The following is a 20,432-nucleotide window of genomic DNA, read 5'->3' on the forward strand; positions in this document are numbered from 1 at the left end:
TAGTGTCCACGGACTCAAAACTAAAATTATTAAATATGCATAACCTGAAGGTAATATGTTTTCTTTATTATTTAAAAAACCTAGAAAGTAGTGTCCACGGACACAAAACTAAAATGATTAAATATACATAACCTCAAAGCTAAAACTACAATTATTAAATTTAAAATCAAAACTAAAGTTATTAAATTTAAAATCATGAACGGTGTAGAATTTAATTAATCAGATTTTAAATTTATTATTTAAAAATTATTAATTTAAATTTTACAAATATTAAAATTATTAAAAATTTATATTATTGTTATTTTAAAATACTAAAAAATTATTTAAAATATATATAAACTGATTTGAATATCTATAATTATTAAAAAAATTTATTAAATTTAGCAGGGAAATAACTTGACTTAAGAGATCCGATTCAGAGTCAAGTGGGATTAGATTAGTTTAAAATGTTATTATTTTAAGATTTTTTAAAATAAAATATTAAAAAAATATTATTTTTAAAAAATTATATCCTTTTAAAATCAAATTTAGATAGGCTAACAAGTAAAGATTACCAAGTGATCCATACAATTCACTTAAAGGTGTAATATGGAAACACGGCCTAAGGCCTAAGTAACGTATTTTAAAAATTGAATTTTTGTTGTTTCAAAACATTTTTTTATTTTTCAAATCATTTTAATTTATTAATGTTAAAAATAAATATTTCCAACAAAAATTAAATATAGTAGTTAAAACAAGGCTTTGTCAAAATCCATGTTCTTTACATAAAAATCAAATATTAGTGTCCTTTTCACTGTCTAATCAGGATTAACTTAATAAAATGGTAGAAAGTTGGATGTGGTGTCTACAGATGGTGGAATCAGTGAAGAAAAGTCCAAGAAAAGGGGTCAGTTCGGCCTTGTGAACCTGTGAGTCGATCATGTTTGACTCCTATAGCTTCAGGCGTCGGAAGGAGCTGAAAGGGGTCACCGCCACTATTAAAATGGCTTACTTCTCCCCTTAATAAACTCCAATTTTTGCAGCCAGCTTTGACTGGAGTTTGTGTCTCCTTAGAGCCAAAATTGCTCACACTCACCTTAATTTAAAGCGAGTTTAGGAAACTAGGACCATTTCTTTCATTGTGAATTGTAGCATGAAAAGCATGTTTTAAAACAAAAAAATCATTTGAAAATGGTTCAATTCTGCTAACTAGATTATAAGGATATCACCTTATTTTCCTTTTATGGATTTAAACCCAACAATTTCACTGACACAGAAGTACTAATTATGTTGTAAATTACATTATTTTGTCAAGAATATCTTTAATTTTTGCCATTTTCACCTCTTCACTAAAAGCTTATGCTTTGAGTCACTTTTTAGATATTAATCCTGAATATATATGACGAAAAAAGAGCTGTTGTATTTACAAATATAAGTGCTGAAAGTGTTTGAATCACAACAAATTAAAAGAGTAAGGGTTGGTGTACCCAAAAACTTAATAGAGGGTTAAAATGAATAAAATTAGAAACAAAAGAGACCATGAAAGTGCTATTTATCCCCATGAAAATTGTTCACAAAATTTGTAATGACCTAATTTTAAGCGAGGCTGAGTATTTCAGCATGAGACATCACCATTAACCTTTGAAATAAGCATAGTTATTAAATTTAGCCAAGTCAATAAATAAGTTTTTTTAAAATTATTATTTTAAAAATTAATTCAATTAAATTTAAATAACTCTATCAAAATCATGTGAAGCTTAAATAATTAACTCTAATTTATTAATTTCAGTCAACATTAGTTTAAAAATATTATTTAAAAAGATTTAGTTTGAGTTATTAAAAAATTAAAAAAATATTATTTTAAATACATTACAAGACGCTAGCAAACTCTTGAACGGATCCTTAGTCCAAATCATACCTAGGGCCACAATAAACTATATATCGAACCAGGGACAGCAAAGCTTCTATTTTTAATTTTTTTTTAAAAAAAAAACAATGGAAACACATGCTCTCGTGAAGATACGTTACAGGGTGTATTTATTTTTATAATTCAAGCTATTTCTTAAAATGTTTTCTAAACTTAAAAAATACATTATTTTAATTAAAAATATTTTTTATAACGCATCTGTTAGCATTTAATATATAAATACACACTAACTTTTTGGCATTTCAGTCATTGCCAGGCAATCAGCTCAGCCTCCCATCACTGAATGATTTGACGTCCGAAGAGATGGCCAGTAATTTCCCTTCTAATTCCGATAAAAAATAATGTTGAAGGAAGCTGTGGTATCCTCTCATTTTCTAACCCCAACCAGAGCCATGCTGACCTGGCCATCGTCAAGCTTGAAGACTCTCTCAAAAGCATTCCCATTGGTTTCTGTTGCTGTGGAGGAAGTTCCACTGCAATTTCAAATTTGTAAAAGGCAAGCAGAAAATTAAGGATCTTTATTTTGCTGTCGAAAGCATTGCATATCGGTTCTGCAGAACACCTAACATGTTGAAATAATGCGTAATATTTAGAAATAATTACTTTGGTAAGGTATATATTCATTAAGAAATTATTTAAAAAAAAACAAATTCCACCTCTAACATTTGTCGGTGGCTCGTGGTGGACATGTAGTTACTATTTCAGCGGTCTTTTAGTGCCTATTTTAATATATTTAAATGTCTCATAAAATTAATTTATAAATTTGAATTATTTTTGAATAAATTATTATAGTTTTGTAAACTTTTTGAAATTAAATGCTTATTATTTTATATAATATTTAAATTGTTTGGACACTATTAATTTGGTTAGACGTACATTGTTTTTTCTAAATGATATGGTTATTTATATAGATTTGATATTCGGTCCAGTAAGTCGATATGGGGCTAGTACCAGATTTTAAAAAATAAAAAAAGCCAAAATTTTGTAAAAGATCAGTTGCAACCTGTTGATTTTTTTTTTAACTGAAACAACATTATTTTGAATTTAAAAAAATATCATAATTGACCCGAGCGACACAGTGACCTAGTCAAAACCTGAAACCAGGTCCTTAGATCGAATTAGGTTTAAAAACTCTGGTTATTTGTGTTGAATTGTAAAATTATTTTTTGGATTGAAATTGAGTTTTTTGAACATTACATTGATGCATAAGTTATGTTTAAGTTTATTTTGATTTATTTGGACTAACATGAAATTTAGTGGAAGTGGGTGAAATTAATAAAATATGTGGGGATGTTTTGACATTATTTGACTTTAAGCTTATGAATGATAATTTGTTTTGAATTGATATATTAATTAAAATAACCTTGATAAAAACATTTTATTTGTGCCTTGCAAAATACATCTTTCATCAATTTTTAATAATTTTTTAATTTTTAAAAGATTATTTTGTAATTAATTTTAAATTCCTCACCTTTTCTTCTACCTTCATTTATTTAATATTTGGAATTGTGACTTACACGCATAGATTTTTTTTATTATTAAATGAATCATTTTTTATCCATAAAAAAATAACAAAAAATCTTTCTTTCAAAAATACAACTTTATTTTAAACAAGATATGGTAAAAAATTATAATATTATTTGAGCATATTTTTTAAAAGAAAATTTAAAATATTTTTGCATGTTTTAAGAAAAAATATTGTAAGTATTTTACAATAAATTTGTAAAATTTCTAAGAATTTTGACCAATATTTGAAAAACATCAATACAAAAATTATAAACTTATAAATAAGATATATCCTTCATATTAAATAAAAATACAATTTATTTTTATTTTTATATTAACATTAGAATAATAGGTTTTTAACTTGATAATATAATGACCTTACTGAAGAAGGTTTTTTTTTTTAATTTTAAACAAATTAAAAATTAGAAAATATAATGTTTTTTTAATTTTTATCAAACAAATAAATAATATAGATTATTTTAAATAAATATATATTAGGGATAATACAAATATATTAGGATATTAATACTTTTTTTTAGACAGTAAATTCTATTATTTGAATTTTAAAATTAATTAGGTTTTTAGTAATTAAAATATGATGTTCATATTATTATTTTTTTATCAATAAAAAATGAGAATTTCATGTCCCTTGTATCTGTATCATTCTCGATTATCTGGATCCAAGATAATAATTGCCACGACAAGACACATTTATTGCAGCTATGTTTTGAAAATAAAGAAAAACACCCTCTGCACTCTTGGATTATTGGATTCAGACCGAATAGACTTCCAATAAAAGATCTCATAGATTTTCTGATGCTTGTGCTCAAATAAAATGGTTTTGTATATTAAAAAAATTGCAAACCTCAAATATACCTTCAAATTATTGTGGTGATCTCAATTTTTAACCCAAATTATTATTATTTTTTTATTAGTTCTACCATCATACTATTTTGATTTTTCAATAAAAACTTTTGTTGGAATCACTTAATGAAAAAAATTAAATTTATGATAAAATAATTTTTTTTTTAAAAAGTTATAATAATTTGATTAAGAAAAAAAAAACACAGCAAGAAAAGCTTATGCAAACCCCATAAGCTTTGAAAACTTGGGTAAATACATTATGTTTTACATTCTTAATTTGCATCAACAAGGAGAACACGTTTTGTTTTGTGAAAAAATGATGGAATGAAAATAGAATTTGATATATATTTTACCCAATCGGACACCAAATAATGTTTTATGGATATAATTTAGAGTAATTATAATAATAACATCATACACACAAAACATTTTACCTGACTTGTATAAATTTTGTAACATATTTTTATATAGTCAAATTCAAATAATATCTAATAAAAAGTTTAACTTGTGACTAGCTTGAATTTAACTGACTAGAAATTAATCGCATGCTCATCAAAAGATTAATATAAGTTGTTTTTGGTATTTTTTATTTTTTTAAAATATCATCATTTAATATTTAATTTATTAGAAATTAATTTTTATTTTTTATTTTTTTTTTAATTTTATTTTGTAATCTTTAATTACCTAATAATAAAGCTTTAATTTATATTTTATAAAATTATTTTAATATTGTGATTAGACCGTAAATTTAGCATATTAAGGGATCGGATTGCAAATTCAGTAAACTTGCCGACTGATGCTGTACATTTATAGGATTATTCCACATGCATCTTGATCCCATAATAACTTTGTATGTGATGTAAAATCTTTAGCAAACATATGTTCATCGATTTTTTGGCTGGATCAGTCAATTCGGTTTAGTTTAAGAACACTATCCTGACTCTCGTACCTCCGTAGACGTGGGATCAATGTATGGTTATGGTCCTTTTTAAGTACCGAAAACTTATAACTCTGCTTGACAACGAATTTAAATGCATATATAGATTGCAATCATGAGAGATGGACAAAAGCTTCTAGTGCAATACCATAACAACTTCATAAATTTCTATCAAGAAATTATTACAATACAAGAAAATTTATTACCACAAGTCCGTAATATATGTTAAAAGTGCTAATGTCCAATACACTTGTGCACTTTTTGAGCAAATATATGCATAGAGGATATAAACTTAAATGGAAAATGCCGGAAGATAACCATATGCATCGGCAACGCCACTCCTTCCATGAATATTAAGATAATTTTTTGACTCCTTGAACAGATGAGGTTCTCATTTACCAATCTACAGAATGAGACGACAGTGTTAGGAATCATTAATAATCTTAATTGGTTCGTTCAGGAGTAGGATTTGTATTCTAATTATGGAGCTTTACCTTGTGACCGTACCGAAACAATTTCATGCTGTCCACGCATCATGCTTCGAGAAAGAGAGTCCCTAATCCGCTGCAACTCAGACACAACATTGCTCATATTCATCCTCTCTGGTGGCAGCTCGGCAGAACAAGAAATTCCCACCTTCAGAATTGAAACCAGACATTCCAAGATTTTGCCGCTCTCAATATGGTTCATCCTATTTCTATGAGAGGAGGAGGATTGAGCACGACTTCTTTCCTCGTATTCTCTGAAAAGCATCGGATCCACAACTTCTGTAACACGTCCAGGCAGTGCTTTTTCAACGTAATTGTGAAGGTTCAGTCCGTCTTGAAACATGTCGTCTGTAGGTCTTTTGCCTGTAAACATCTCCAACAACAAGATGCCAAAGCTGTACACATCCCCATAAGTAGACACATCGCTTCCAATACCATACTCTGCAATTCAAGAAATTCACTTTATAAAAATCTAATGGCTTCATTTCTTAATGTATGACACGTAAGGAAATAAAATGCGCAAATACTTTCAAAAGGGTTGATGTTTCCATTGAAAACAAAGAAAATAAAGCTAAATTGTGATCATGTTGATGTTTGACCAAATGGAAACTTAGCTTTGTTTGTTTGAAAGCTTTCAGAAAATTTAACTGGCTTAGAACCGGATGACAAACTAAAAAATTGAAACAGTCAAAAGCAATGAAATTCTTGTGATCTTACCTGGTGCTGCATAGCCAATGGTGCCTTTTAAACCAACAGAGCTGGTCTGATCAGAAGATAATTGACCGGAAACTTCTGGTTGAAGCCTTGCTAATCCGAAGTCTCCAACACTAGCAATCATGTCACCATCTAACAGAACATTGCTCGGCTTCAAATCACAATGAACAATAGGCGTGTGGCAGTGATGGTGCAAATAGTCGAACGCCTTAGCCACATCAATTGAAATGTCCAACCTCTGAGTGAGATTCAAACTTCTCGGCTCATGTGCGTTGTTTGGCTGATGATGAGTCGAATGCAACCATTCTTCTAGACTTGCATTGTCCATAAGCTCATAAACTACAGCCTTAAAATCATTACCTTGAAAATCAGTGCTAGAGCACGCAGTTATTACTCTAACAAGATTTCGATGCCTAATGTTGATCAAGGCTGTGCATTCTGCCAAAAAACTCTTGGAAGCTCCTCTTCGTAGAAGGTTAAGTACCTTCACCGCAACAGCCATTCCATCCGGAGGAAGGATTCCTTTATAGACAGAGCCAAAACTACCAACACCAATTAAATTGGCCGAAGAGAATTCATTCGTTGCTCGGAGAAGATCTTGGTACGCCACTCTCCTAAATGATTTCCCCCAAGAAGATGTAGAAGCAGGATTACCTTTTGTTTTTCTCAAGCAATAGCAAAGCACGGATGAAGTCAATAAAATTGCTCCGAGAAATCCACCAGACATTGCAATGATCAGTATCTTCTTGATTGAAGATTTCATCTTTACAGACTCATTGGTTGTGCATCTAGGCAGATTCAATAGAGGTATACCTCCACAAAGCTTCTTGTTTCCTGTAATGGAAACCACACTAGTATTGCCAAAGGCACCTTGCATGGGCACCTCACCTTCAAGGTCATTAAATGACAGGTTCAGACTCTTTAACAACTTAAAGTCTCCCAGGAACTCTGGAATTTGGCCACTCAAGTTGTTATGAGAGAGATCAAGAGCGTAAAGTGCTCTCAAAGAACTCAAAGACTTGGGAATGAACCCTTCGAAAACATTCTCCCCCAAATCCAAAAACTCCAAACTGGTGCAGCTGCCAAGACCAAGGGGAATCTCTCCTGATAACCTGTTTTTAGAAACATCTAGCTTACCAAGATTCTCTAGCTTACCTATTTCAAAGGGAAGAGAACCTGTCAGCTGATTTGCTGACAGATTTAAATACAATGACAAGGATGTAATACTTGTGATTTCTTTGGGTATAGGACCGCTCAAATTATTGTGAGAGAGAGTCAGAGCCAACAAGTTCTGGCAATTTCCAAAACTCGACGGGATGCTTCCTTGTAAATTGTTGAGTGATAAATCAACATCAACGCAAGCAGTCATATTTCCTATTGACGATGGGATACTTCCTGAGATTTTATTTGTATTAAGATACAAATTACCGACATTTTGTAGCTCACAGATAGAACTTGGTATAATGCCTGTCAATTGATTTGCTTCGAAGCTCAACGCAACCAGGCTTCTGAGATTTCCAATCCCATTTGGAATGGTTCCACGTATTTGATTTCCTCCGAATATCATGGATTTCAGCTTTGTGGAGAAGTTGCCAAGTATTTCAGGCAGCGCTCCTCCAAAATTGTTATTATGTATAAGCAAAATTTCCAAAATGGTGTTGTTTGCAAGGGGGTAGAGAAAATTTAGGTTATCGTCCTCACCATTTCCAAGAACATTGTAGTAAATTGACAGGAACCTCAAATTAGGCAAGCTTCCTACTAAGGTAGGAACTAACCCAGTGAAGTAAGTGGTATCAGAGCACTGGTTGTGCAGATTAAATTTCTTGTGCAGTTAAAATGGAAAAGGAAGATTCGGGCATGATAAAGCTTACTTCCTCAAATTATTTTCTATGGAAAACAATGATGGAGGATCACTTATATTGCAATGATTTGGCTTTGCCGATTGAATGTAAAGGAATAAAGCCTGATGATATGGATGATGCAAAATGGAATGGACTAAATAGAAAGGCTACTGCTAATGTTAGAAAATGGGTATCTTCTAAGTCCATTAATCATATTTCTCAAGAACATGACTGTTATACAGTTTGGAAGATGTTGGAAGAAACATTTGCTAAGGAGAGTGCACAAAACAAGGTTTTTGTAATTAGAGACCTTGTGAATTTGAAGTATAGAGATGGTGAAGATGCTTCAGTGCATATAAATGTATTCCAAGGGTTCTTGAATCAGTTGTCATTGATGAATCTGGAGTTAGCTGATGAAATGCAAGCACTAATCCTACTGAGTTCATTGCCGGATAGTTGGGAGACTTTGGTGGTATCACTTAGCAATTCTACTCCGAATGGGAAGATCACTTTGAAAACAGTGAAGGATTGTATCCTCAATGAAGAGAAGAGGAGGAAAGGCACAAGCACTTCTGAGTCTCATGCACTTGTTACAGAAAGTCGAGGGAGAAGTCCAAGCAGGTTCTCTCACAGCAAGCAAGATAGAGAATCCAGCAATAGAAAAGGCAAATGGAAGCCAAGAGGAAGATCTCAGTCAAGGAAGGGTTTTAAGTGCTATTATTGTGACAAGCCTGGGCATATGCAAAAGGATTGCAGAAAGTATAAAAGAGATAAAAAGGGTAAAGATGAAGACAAGAATGAAGAGAATGGTACAGCTGCAGTTGTATATGATGGTGATGTTGCCATTGTTTGTGATGATGGTTGTGTTAATCTTGCATGTCAGGATACCACCTGGGTTGCAGATTCAGCAGCTTCTTACCATGTTACACCCCGACGTGATTTTTACACATCCTACACTGCTGGTGACTTTGGTTAAGTTAGGATGGGAAATCAAGGGATGGCTAGTGTTGTGGGCATTGGAGACATTTGGTTGGAAACCAATACTGGGTGCAAGTTGCTACTCAAAGATGTTAGGCATGTGCCTGATATGCGCCTACACTTGATCTCTACAGGTACTCTTGATGAAGAAGGCTATCACAATTACTTTGGAGATGGTAAATGGAAGCTTTCCAGAAATTCCCTGATTGTTGCTAAAGGGAAGAAAATGGGTCTCTACATGTCACAAGCCAAGGTGATCAAAGGGGAGGTGAATGCAATTGAAGATTGCTCTACTGATCTGTGGCATAAGCGGCTTGGACATTTAAGTGAGAAAGGCCTTGGCATCCTTGCCAAGAAGAACTACCTTCCATTAAAAGGTATGAACTTGAACACATGTACTCATTGTTTAGTTGGCAAACAACACAGAGTTGCATTTCAAAGATCACCTTCACATAGAAGATCACATGTTCTTGATTTAGTTCATACTGATGTTTGCTCTATGATTGACAAGTCTCTTGGGGGTGCATTGTACTTTGTTAGTTTTATTGATGATCACTCCAGGAAAATTTGGGCCACTTGTTTGAAATCCAAAGATCAGGTGCTTGATGTCTTTAAGGATTTCCATGCCAGAGTTGAAAGAGAAACTGGTAGAAAGCTCAAATGTGTTCGAGCTGACAATGGTGGTGAATACAGGGGTCCTTTCGAGAAGTACTGCAGGGAACATGGTATCAAGTTGGAGAAGACAGTTCCTAAGACTCCACAGCAGAATGGAGTGGCTGAGAGAATGAACAGAACCATTGTTGAAAGAATTAGATGTATGCTCTCTCATGCAAAGCTGCCTAAGTCTTTTTGGGGTGAGGCAATGAAGACTGCAGTTGCAATGATCAACCTTTCTCCATCAGTTCCTCTTGAATTTGATGTTCCAGATAGAGTTTGGAAAGGAAAAGATGTCTCTTATGCACACTTAAGAGTGTTTGGATGCAGGGCATTTGTACATGTTCCTAGAGATGAAAGGTCTAAGCTTGACAGCAAGACAAAGCAGTGCATTTTCTTGGGCTCTGAAGATGATGAGTTTGGCTATCGGTTATGGGATCCAAAGGAGAAGAAAATTGTGAGAAGTAGAGATGTTATCTTCTTTGAAGATCAAACCATTGAAGACTTTGAACAAAAGGAGAAAACAGAGTTCACTGTTTTTATTCCAACTAATTCAAATCCAAGACCTACTCCACAGTTACCTTTAATGCCTGCTAATCATGGGGGAGACTTGCAAAATGATGGTGGTGGTGGTTCTCTTATTGAGCCATTAGTTGGTGATCCTGAAGCAACTAATGATGATGTTGATGTTATTCCTGAACAGGTTATGCAGGAAGCTTCAGATGAGCCACAATTGAGTAGGTCAGCTAGACCTCGCCAACCTTCCACCAGATATTCTCCTCATGAGTATGTGTTGGTCACTGATGGGGGAGAGCCAGAATGCTTTGATGAAGCTATGTCACATGAGAAGAAAAGTGAGTGGTTGAAAGCAATGCAAGAAGAGATGAAATCCTTGCATGAAAACCATACCTTTGAGTTAGTGAAGCTTCCTAAAGGTAAGAGAGCACTCAAGAACAAATGGGTGTTCAGGTTGAAAATTGATGAACATTGCTCACAACCAAGGTACAAGGCAAGATTGGTTGTGAAAGGCTTCGGACAAAAGAAAGGTATTGATTTTGAAGAAATCTTTTCACCAGTGGTCAAGATGTCTTCAATCCGAGTTGTGCTTGGCTTAGCTGCTAGTTTGAATCTTGAAGTAGAACAACTTGATGTGAAAACTGCCTTTCTCCATGGTGATTTGGATGAGGAGATCTACATGGAGCAGCCTGAAGGTTTTGAAGCAAAAGGTAAAGAGCAGCTAGTTTGTAAGTTGAAAAAGAGCTTATATGGGTTAAAGCAAGCTCCAAGATAATGGTATAAGAAGTTTGATTCTTTTATGGTGGATCATGGTTATGACAGGACCACTTCTGATCATTGTGTATTTATGAAAAAGTTTCCAGATGGAAACTTTATTATTCTCTTGTTGTATGTGGATGATATGTTGATTGTTGGCCATGATGCTAAGAAGATTCAGATGTTGAAGGAAGAGTTGAGCAAGTCTTTTGCAATGAAAGACTTGGGACCAGCAAAACAGATTCTTGGTATGAAGATCACACGTGACAGGAAGAAGGGAAAACTTTGGCTATCTCAGGAGAGATATGTTCAAAAGGTACTTGAGAGATTCAACATGAGCAACTCCAAACCTGTTTGTTCTCCACTTGCAAGCCACTTTAAACTAAGTTCTAAGCAGTGTCCTTCAAGTGATGAAGAAAAAGATGAGATGAAAAAGGTTCCTTATGCATCCGCAGTTGGTAGCTTGATGTATGCCATGGTTTGCACAAGGCCGGATATAGCTCATGCAGTTGGTGTGGTTAGTCGGTTCCTCTCCAATCCTGGTAAAGAACACTGGTCAGCAGTGAAATGGATACTCAGGTATCTCAAAGGTACTTCTAGTTTTGGTTTATGTTTTGGTAATGATAAACCTATGTTGGATGGATACACAGATGCAGATATGGCTGGTGATGTTGATTCTAGAAAGTCCACATCAGGATACTTGATGAAGTTTGCAGGGGGAGCAGTCTCATGGCAATCAAGGTTGCAAAAATGTGTTGCATTATCCACTACAGAGGCCGAATATATTGCTCTTACTGAAGGGGGCAAAGAGTTGTTATGGATGAAGAAGTTCTTGCATGAACTTGGCCTAGTTCAAGAGAACTTTGTATTGCACTGTGATAGTCAAAGTGCAATCCATCTCAGTAAGCATCCTACTTTTCACTCTCGATCAAAGCACATTGAGGTTAGATATCAATGGATTCGAGATGCTATGGAGATGAAGTCATTCGTTGTTGAGAAGATCCATACTGATGACAACGTGTCTGACATGATGACCAAACCTCTACCGAGAGAGAAGTTTGAGTTTTGCAGAAAGGAAGCAGGCTTGTTAGAGCCTCCTAAATTGAATTTTACATATTGATCGCCGGTATGGCGAATTCCTCACATGGTGTGTGAGGGGGAGATTTGTTGTGTATGGTCCCACACCATGTGATAGTGGGACCACCACATTTAATGAGAAGAGAGGCAGCTGACCACTTTAAAATTAAGTGGTTCGGGTACTGTAGCACAAGATTTGAAAAGAGAAGAGAGGAGAAGAAAATCAAGAGAGAAAAAGAGAAGAAAAGGCAGCAGAGCAGCCTTCATTCTTTCTTTGATTTCCAGCTCGTTCACCGTTGGATCGGGCTGAGATTTTGACAGCAGCTTCTAGACACGTTGATCTTCATTCTGAACGGTTGGATCGAAGATTGGTGGTGTGGAAGCTGGCCGTTTTGACAGAAAACGGGGCTGTCAGTTTTGTGAGTTTTTCTCAAATAATTCTCCTTTAATCTTGTTGTAATCCGAGAATAAGTTGTTCTTGATGATATATATGTTGTATCCCTTAGTTGAATCTGAGGAAGAATGATTGTGAACCCATTATTTGTTGATAGTGGAAGTTTTTAGGTGGACTACGGTCCCGTGGTTTTTCCCGCATCGGGTTTTCCACGTTAAAAATCTTGGTGTTGATTTTGTGATTATTTGCATTATTTTTTCATCATTGTTTGATTATGTTTTACTGCACAAAGAGGGAAAGAATTGGGACTTGTGAATTGTAATTGTATTCCGCTGAATTGATCCGGGTAAATTGGTGTCCGGTTGTTCCGAGTTTTCCCAACATGAAGAAGTTGGATGAAATTTCAATATTAGAGAGACTTGAGGCATTAGATAGTGTCACTGGGATTACACCACTGAAAAGGTTGGTGTGAAGTAGAAGGACTTCAAGATTTGGAAGAGTTATGCCCAAATGAGGGGGCAGACTCCCATGAAGTTGATTGATTGGCACACCGAAATTAGTAAGAGAAGAGAGATTGAATATGGAAGGAGGAATTGTACCACTCAAATTATTTACACCAAATGAAAAGATTTTTAGCCTTTTCAATTGCCCTATAGTATTTGGAATACTTCCTTGCAAATTGTTGAATGCTCCACGAATTTCGTTGATAGATGAAAGGTTTCCGAATGAAGGTGGTGTTTCACCGACCAGATTGTTCCTTCTAAAAATGAGTACTTGCAATTTTGATAATGATCCAAGTAGTGCAGGAAGCTTACCAGTAAGATTGTTACGCTCCAAATCAAGATTCAGGAGATTCGAGCAACGTGAAATGTTGACTGGGATTTCACCACCAAAAGAGTTGCTCCCTAGTCTCAACATCTGTAGCCGAAACAATTGACCCAGTTCTTGAGGGATATTGTGGCCGAAGCTGTTGTTTTCCAGGTTTAGCACCCTGAGAAAACTCAAGTTGCCAATGGAGGGAGATAGGCTGCCCACCAGTCGATAAGAATGAAGGTCAAGCTCTACAACTCTCTGATGCCGACGTCCACATGTAACACCTGACCACTCGCAGAAGTGTACTGATTCATTCCACGAGTTCATTGCTCCGAAGGGATCTCCGACAATTTGAGCCCTGAAAGCTATCAAAGAGAGTTTGTCTGTCTCATTTCCTCCTTGTAAGGTGACGGAAAAACAGAAAACAGTCACTTGCAAGAAAAGTAACCACAAACTCATGCTTGTTTGCTTTATTTTTATGTGATGGATCTTAGAGCTCAAGTATTAAAAATATGCCTAAAGTGCTCTTATATATATATATATATATATATGGAAAGTGCTAGTGTAAATTCAACAACATTTTCCACAAGTGCGAGCCACAATTTTCCACAAGTGGGGAGTGAAATTTTCCACAACGCTGTAATTGTTATCAGGAAATGAAGGCGAGCTCCCATGAACACGTTTTCTACCGTGCAAAAACTGCAAGAAATCTCCCCACTAATGTGGACCAGGAATCATGCGCACAAGACAAATGATTTCCAAATTTCACTCCCTTAATTTTCAAACAGTTGGAACAAAATTCAAGACGGTAAGAATTCAAGGTGATAAGACATGAGTTGATATAAAAAAAGATACTGGAACTCAATTTAAGAGGGTAAGGATTGCTTTTACAGAGTAGGAATCGATTTTAGAAAATTTAGAATAAAATTTCAGAAAAAATTCATTTTTAGAGGTCAGGAATGAATTTCAAATGTATGATAATTGATTCCAAAACTAAATTAAACAATATATACACAATGATTAATTGTTATTTTATATATACACACACATAAACAAAATTGAGTGAAAGTCAGTTTGTTCAACTCTAATTCATTTAATTTTTTTTAAATAATTATATTCAAAACAATATAGTTTGAGTTATTTTAAAATATTAAAAAATATATTATCTTAAAATAAAATCGAATTAACACTGATATACTCTTGACCCGATCCGTAGTCCAAATAAGACATAGGATCATGTACAATAACTATAGATTTAATCAAGGCTAGCAAAGCTTTTATTTTACTTTTTTGAAAACAAAAACCATGAAAACACATACTCTCGTAAAGATAGGTCACAAGATATTTTTTAAATGTTTATATATTGTTTTAATTTATTAATATTAAAAGTTAAAAAATATTATATTAACATAATTTTAATTAAAAAATATTTTTATAAAATCAGACAGCTAGTATCACATTAGCAAACGAACACTTCCACACACATGGGATAACTGCTTTGTCATTTCAGCCATTATGCAGTTAGATCAGCCGTCAATCACTGTATGATTTGATGTGCCGATGAAGTTGAAGTGGGCATGATATTGAGGATGATAGGCAAATTGGCCGGAAGCTATGGTATCCTCTCATTTTCTATCTATCGCCATAGCCTCTTTCCTCTTCTCAATTATGCATTATGATAACACAAAAATGGGATATAAAGGCTCCACTTGCCTATCGAAGATATTTTTACTCAAAAAGTGGATCGATCACTTGTAAATTAGAGCTTTGTGTTACGTAACACTGTGTATTTTGCACAGTAAAATTATATATTTATCCTTTAAACATAATTACATGGATGGAAAAATCTTTTTTCACTAGATACATTATACATTGGACATTGCAAGAAAGGACGGGTTATATAGTATTTTTATATTTTCATTGTATAGAATGGTTACATTTAATGTCTTGAATTTTAATTTTTTTATATTCTTTATATGTATAAAAATCTTTTAAATACCCATTATATTCCCAACAAATATTAATATAAATATAAAGGATATTTATTCCTATTTAATGTTATTAGGGTAATATTATACTTTTTAGGTATATAAAAATTCTAATAGAACCCATTATATTTTCATCAAATATTAATATAAATATAAGATTGCACTCTCCTCTTTCTAAAAAAATAATATTCTCTATAAATATATTTTTATTTAAAAAAGAAAGAATATCTTTCTTTTTTTTTTTGCAAGATCACCTCCATTTTTTTTCTTATTAGATTCACCTCCATTGTTTTCTTATTAGATTTTAGTATTATTCTTTTAATTTTGATTTATTTTTTTTGCTTTGCAAAGTTTTCTAGATTGGAATTTTTTTTATTCGATTTTATCTTTTTACAATTAATTACTTTGAATTTGGGCTTCTTGGGTAAGATTGTGTCTAGGATTTCATGAGTTTCAAGTTTTGAAAATTAACAAGTTTTTAGAGGTTTGTCAAGGGTTGCTTTGGTTTTCTTAATCATTTTTTAAGTTAATATATTTTTTTAATTTTATCATTTAATATTTAATTAATTTGATATTAGATTTTTTCCAGTTTTTTATATCCTTTGTTTTTTTATTAGGTTTTTTCTACGTTTTTTGTTAAATTTATTTTTTAAAATAAATTCTATTCTTAAATAAAATAAAATTAATTAAATAAATATAGATAGATGCTCACTTTCTTTTATTTTGTTCGGTTTTCTTTTCTAGGATTTTGCTCTAGTAACCCATTTGACTTCTTTAAATGTTATTGTTCAACATTTTGTAGTGGAGTTTGAACCACCTTAGCAAATTCTTTTGGTTTTGAGTTACAGTGAGTATTCAATGATTTTTTCTTTCTTTTTAATTCATTTGTTTTAGTGAGTTGTTGATAAATGTTTTTTTAATGATTCATTTACTATTATTGCCTTTAATTTAAATCAAATTATTAAATTACTTCATTTTATTGGATTCAGTTAAATTAACCAACCGAGTACCGACTATCCAGTTTTTCTTGCTTTTTAAAACACTACTGTCACCTTGACATCCTTTTTGTACGTTAAAATTTTTTTAACTAGCGTGCAGCATGGGTCACCAATATATGGAAGTAAAATTTAAGAGACATGGGACAACCTTGATCTATACTGTCACACAACTCATCCCCCCTAAATCCTATGGTGCTTTTTTGTCACTATAACCAAGTAGGACAAAGATTGTCCATTTGAGCTCAAAATGTATCGGTTTGTAAAGTATCTACTTGACATTTTCTTTAGCTTCTATGAAGAAGAACATTACTGCAGTTGTTGCATTGGGGTATCATAGCAGCCAGCGTGGATAGTTTAAGAAATCGGTAGCGAAAAGCAGAAGCAGTATGAGAAACCAAAAAAATAATGAACCTGTATTATATCAGCTTAATTCATGTATAATTTGTTTGCATACATCCACTATGAAAGTAGATACGTAGAGAAATGAATAATCAAAGACGGTATAAACTAGACAACAAAGAACATAACAAACCTGTCTTAGTTCATAACTAACAAGTGTAACTTAACCTCTCTTAGAATACATCCTATTTATCATGCATAAGAATCAGCAGAGACTTTAGCAAATGCCATCGTCGAACGTCTAAAACTGAATCAGTTGATGCCAGGGCTGGGTCCAGAAGGTGGCAGGGGTGCACCTTTTGGTAACATAGCCGAAAGGGTCCTAAGAGCTGCCTCGAGTGATGAATATTTCCGAGCTTGGAATCCTGAAACATTCATGTGCGGGAGCTGCCTAGCCTGAGAACTTCCAGCAAGTGTTAAAACCAGCGCAAGAACAACCAGAAAGCATATGAGATTCTTGCACCTCTTTGAGCACGCCATTTATTGTTTACCTCATGTTTTACAGACGAAGGTTATATATATATATATGTGTAGGAAATCCATTATGCTGCAAAATGACCATGCAAGACGGGCCGGCTTGTCAACTGGGATTTGGTAAAGGTAAATTTCTCTGGAATAACCTTGCCTGCAAATGGTCCAGCTGTACATTCTTTTCGGCCGAATGGTAATCTGAGAAGACTTTCTTTCTTCAAATGTGAAGGATTTTTATGCGCCGGCTCGTTATTTCAGTGAAGAGACTAATTGTAATTGGATATGATTAAGTATTCTAAGCTCATGGATTAATATAAGTGATAAGATTTTACCTGTACAGGTAAACTGTCACATCTATATAAACGTAAAACCTTTGACATTAAATTGTATATAGCGATAAAGTTAGTTCTGAGTTGGCCTGTTTACAACCTTCTAATTCATGAGCTTGGCAGAAGTGCTACTTCAAGGTGCATCAAGTTCCAAGGTACCCGAGATTATTAACTATGAAATATGGTTTCTGAACGAGGTTTGACCTCTGCTGCACCCAATCCCTCCTAGCTTGTCCAGAATTGATCCAAGGCAACTAAACTTTTAAAAGGCTCTATAGGAAAAGGAGCACGAGCTCTAGTTGCATGACATCAACACTCATTAGAGGCAGGGTGAGGTCATAGTTTCTTGAAGCACACGGTCGAAGACTTTCAATTTTTTATGGAATTGTCAAATAACTTGATAACAAAGTGACATCAGGTATAAAATTCCTGGTCCGGGATGGAGCTCCAGGTGACAAATGGCCTGGAAAATTTGCATATCTCCAAACAAGTTTAAGGCAAATTCATATTGTTAATTCCTAGCCGGCAGGAACAAAATGATAAACTAATTATATATATCAATCCCAGAGTGATATGATTTCCAACAAAGATATGATTCAGCCTTGTCAAGAAGATCATAAAGAGACACCAAGCTTCAAAACTTCATGCAATGCCAAATAAACAAACATCTCGAGCCTCCGTACAAGAGCAAGTACGTGATAACAGGTAATGAAAGAACTGTCAGTTACTAGCCTCAAGCCAACCCAGACAAATGGAGGCTAACCCATCAAAATTCGAGATAGGATGATGATAATTCCTCATTCAAGAACAGACTGGTAAAAAAGTTGAAGAAACAAAAATTTATATTAACAATACCAATTCATCACCAATAAAAGTTGGAAACAGAGATCAGAATACCTGAACTGGCTCTCCAGATTCTGGAGGGAAGTGAAAACCTGTTGAGCACTTCTCCAAGATCTCAGGGCTTTTCATCCATCCATTATATCCATTACACACGTTCATCTGGAACTGGAACACCTGAAACAAGAAGATCATGATACAATGAACAAGATTCCTCTAAGAATCTCTTTGTTTTATTATTCCAAAGGATTTTCTGGTAAGGAGAACCGTTTTTATTGAAGGAAAACTAATCACAACCCCAAAGCTGAAAGCTAATTAGTCTTCCCTTCAAATTCACTCCATGAAAACAACAAATATTTGACAATAGAAATTTATCATTTAACTGGAGAGAAAGTTCTGTAATTTGCTGACATCATTGGCAAAGTGCACAGAAAGAGCATAAAAACATCACAATGGCATGAACGAGTGACAGAAACCATACCTCTGAATGAGAGGCAGGTGTCTTCTCAAGCTCATCTCCCTCAATGTTCACACCAGTACCTTGGTACTCTGGACAGAGCACAGATACAATTGGGTTTGAGAAAGTGTTCGCTGTTCCATCCTTTTCCTGATGTATTAGATTTGTCTCCGTTCTTGTTCTAGATCTTTCCCCCACTTTGGGACTGACTGACTGATTGCAAACAATCTCAAACTCAATGCTGAGCATCCAGAGTATAAGGCATGAAGTGTGGTATACATGAAATGCCTGCATGAACAAAAAATATTCTTTTAAAAATAAACTCAATAAATTTTAATGTCCCATCAAATCAACATTTGTAACCCATAAGGAGTGCATGTCACAACAAGTATGACAATGCATTTAAAAGCTACTAGAGATAACATAATCTTGAAGAAATCATAGGTAAGATGGAGAATGTTACCCCATACACATTTCTGCTACTGCAAGCAAGTTTTCCAGTCTTCCTGTTCCTCACAAGAAAGTTTTCCAGTAACGGAGAACTAGAAGAGAGCAATAGCTTCACATCATCGAATATTCCTCTCCTTCCCAAATCATAATCATAAGCAAAAGTAACACTGAAGTCATGATCCAAAACCTTGATCCTATCCTCATCATTAGAACTCTTCTTCCCCAGCCATTCACACCATATTCTACTAATCTCATATATCCTTCCAGCAATCCGTCAGAATCCATTAACCTCACTTTCAAATCAGAAACTTCTTCATAAAGACGCACATTCAGAATCGCCAGATCAGAACCCTCTTCATTACCACTTAAATTAAATCCTCATTACATTCAACATCCACACGGCAACCAGGTTTCAGATTTTCACCATATTTAACAACTGCAAGATTATCACTGTTCTTATCCAACTTCAAGGAACTCCCCTTTTTACCATTCTTGATAGCCAACTGTTTCTCATTCCCACTCGAAGCATCAAAGAAATGAATCCCATCAATAAAGGTTGCTAAATATATGTTTGCTACCGTGGTGTATAGATTACATTTCAGAAATGTTTTTTCTTTAAAATATATTTAAATAATTTTTTAATTTTTTTTTATATTAAAGTCATTGAAAAGTATTATAAAAGAGGTTGTTTGTTTTGTGTTTAAAATTATGTCCGGATGCATTTTAAAAATTTGTTAGGCATTAAAAAGTATTAATTAATTTTGTTTTTTTAATAATTTTGTTTTTTTAATAATTTTGATGTAGTAATATTAAAAATAAAAAAAATAATTATTTTCGAGCAAAAAATATCATATACTGTAGTTCTAAATATATATTTATTATTTTTTTCAAGTCAAAATCCCTTTTAAAATTCATTCTAATACAAATTAAAACGGAATGTCGAACAAGTTTGAAAATACAAAGAAGCGAACAGACAGCCGTAGAAATTAATATACACACAAAGAAGACGAAGGAACCTGACGTTTTTCATTCCCAAGAGAGGGAGCTAGTTGGGTT

The 20,432-nt window shown here is 33.7% G+C and overlaps 1 protein-coding gene across 1 annotated transcript; it reads right to left on the reverse strand.

Moving 5' to 3' along the window:
* Positions 1-5,336: 5,336 nt before the first annotated feature.
* On the reverse strand, positions 5,337-13,940 carry LOC105118590 (probable LRR receptor-like serine/threonine-protein kinase At3g47570). Its single transcript, XM_011016564.1, has 4 exons — positions 13,019-13,940; positions 6,419-8,198; positions 5,708-6,142; positions 5,337-5,616 (listed from the first exon to the last, which is right to left on the reverse strand). Exons 1-4 carry the CDS (start codon positions 13,901-13,903, stop codon positions 5,609-5,611), a joined length of 3,108 nt encoding a protein of 1,035 aa, XP_011014866.1. The 5' UTR covers positions 13,904-13,940; the 3' UTR covers positions 5,337-5,608.
* Positions 13,941-20,432: the final 6,492 nt, after the last annotated feature.

The sequence above is a fragment of the Populus euphratica genome, unplaced genomic scaffold (assembly GCF_000495115.2).
Source record: "Populus euphratica unplaced genomic scaffold, PopEup_1.0 scaffold2046.1, whole genome shotgun sequence".
NCBI lineage: Eukaryota > Viridiplantae > Streptophyta > Magnoliopsida > Malpighiales > Salicaceae > Populus > Populus euphratica.

Bases quoted from the DNA above. Each gene is read 5' to 3' on its own strand.
- LOC105118590 (XM_011016564.1), bottom strand. From the start codon at position 13,903: ATGAGTTTGTGGTTACTTTTCTTGCAAGTGACTGTTTTCTGTTTTTCC. The intron at 8,199-13,018 runs TTCATGTTGGGA...GATACCACTTAC, and splicing joins TTGAAATTTCATCCAACTTC to TTCACTGGGTTAGTTCCTAC. The intron at 6,143-6,418 runs GTAAGATCACAA...CTTGAATTGCAG, and splicing joins CATTGGCTATGCAGCACCAG to AGTATGGTATTGGAAGCGAT.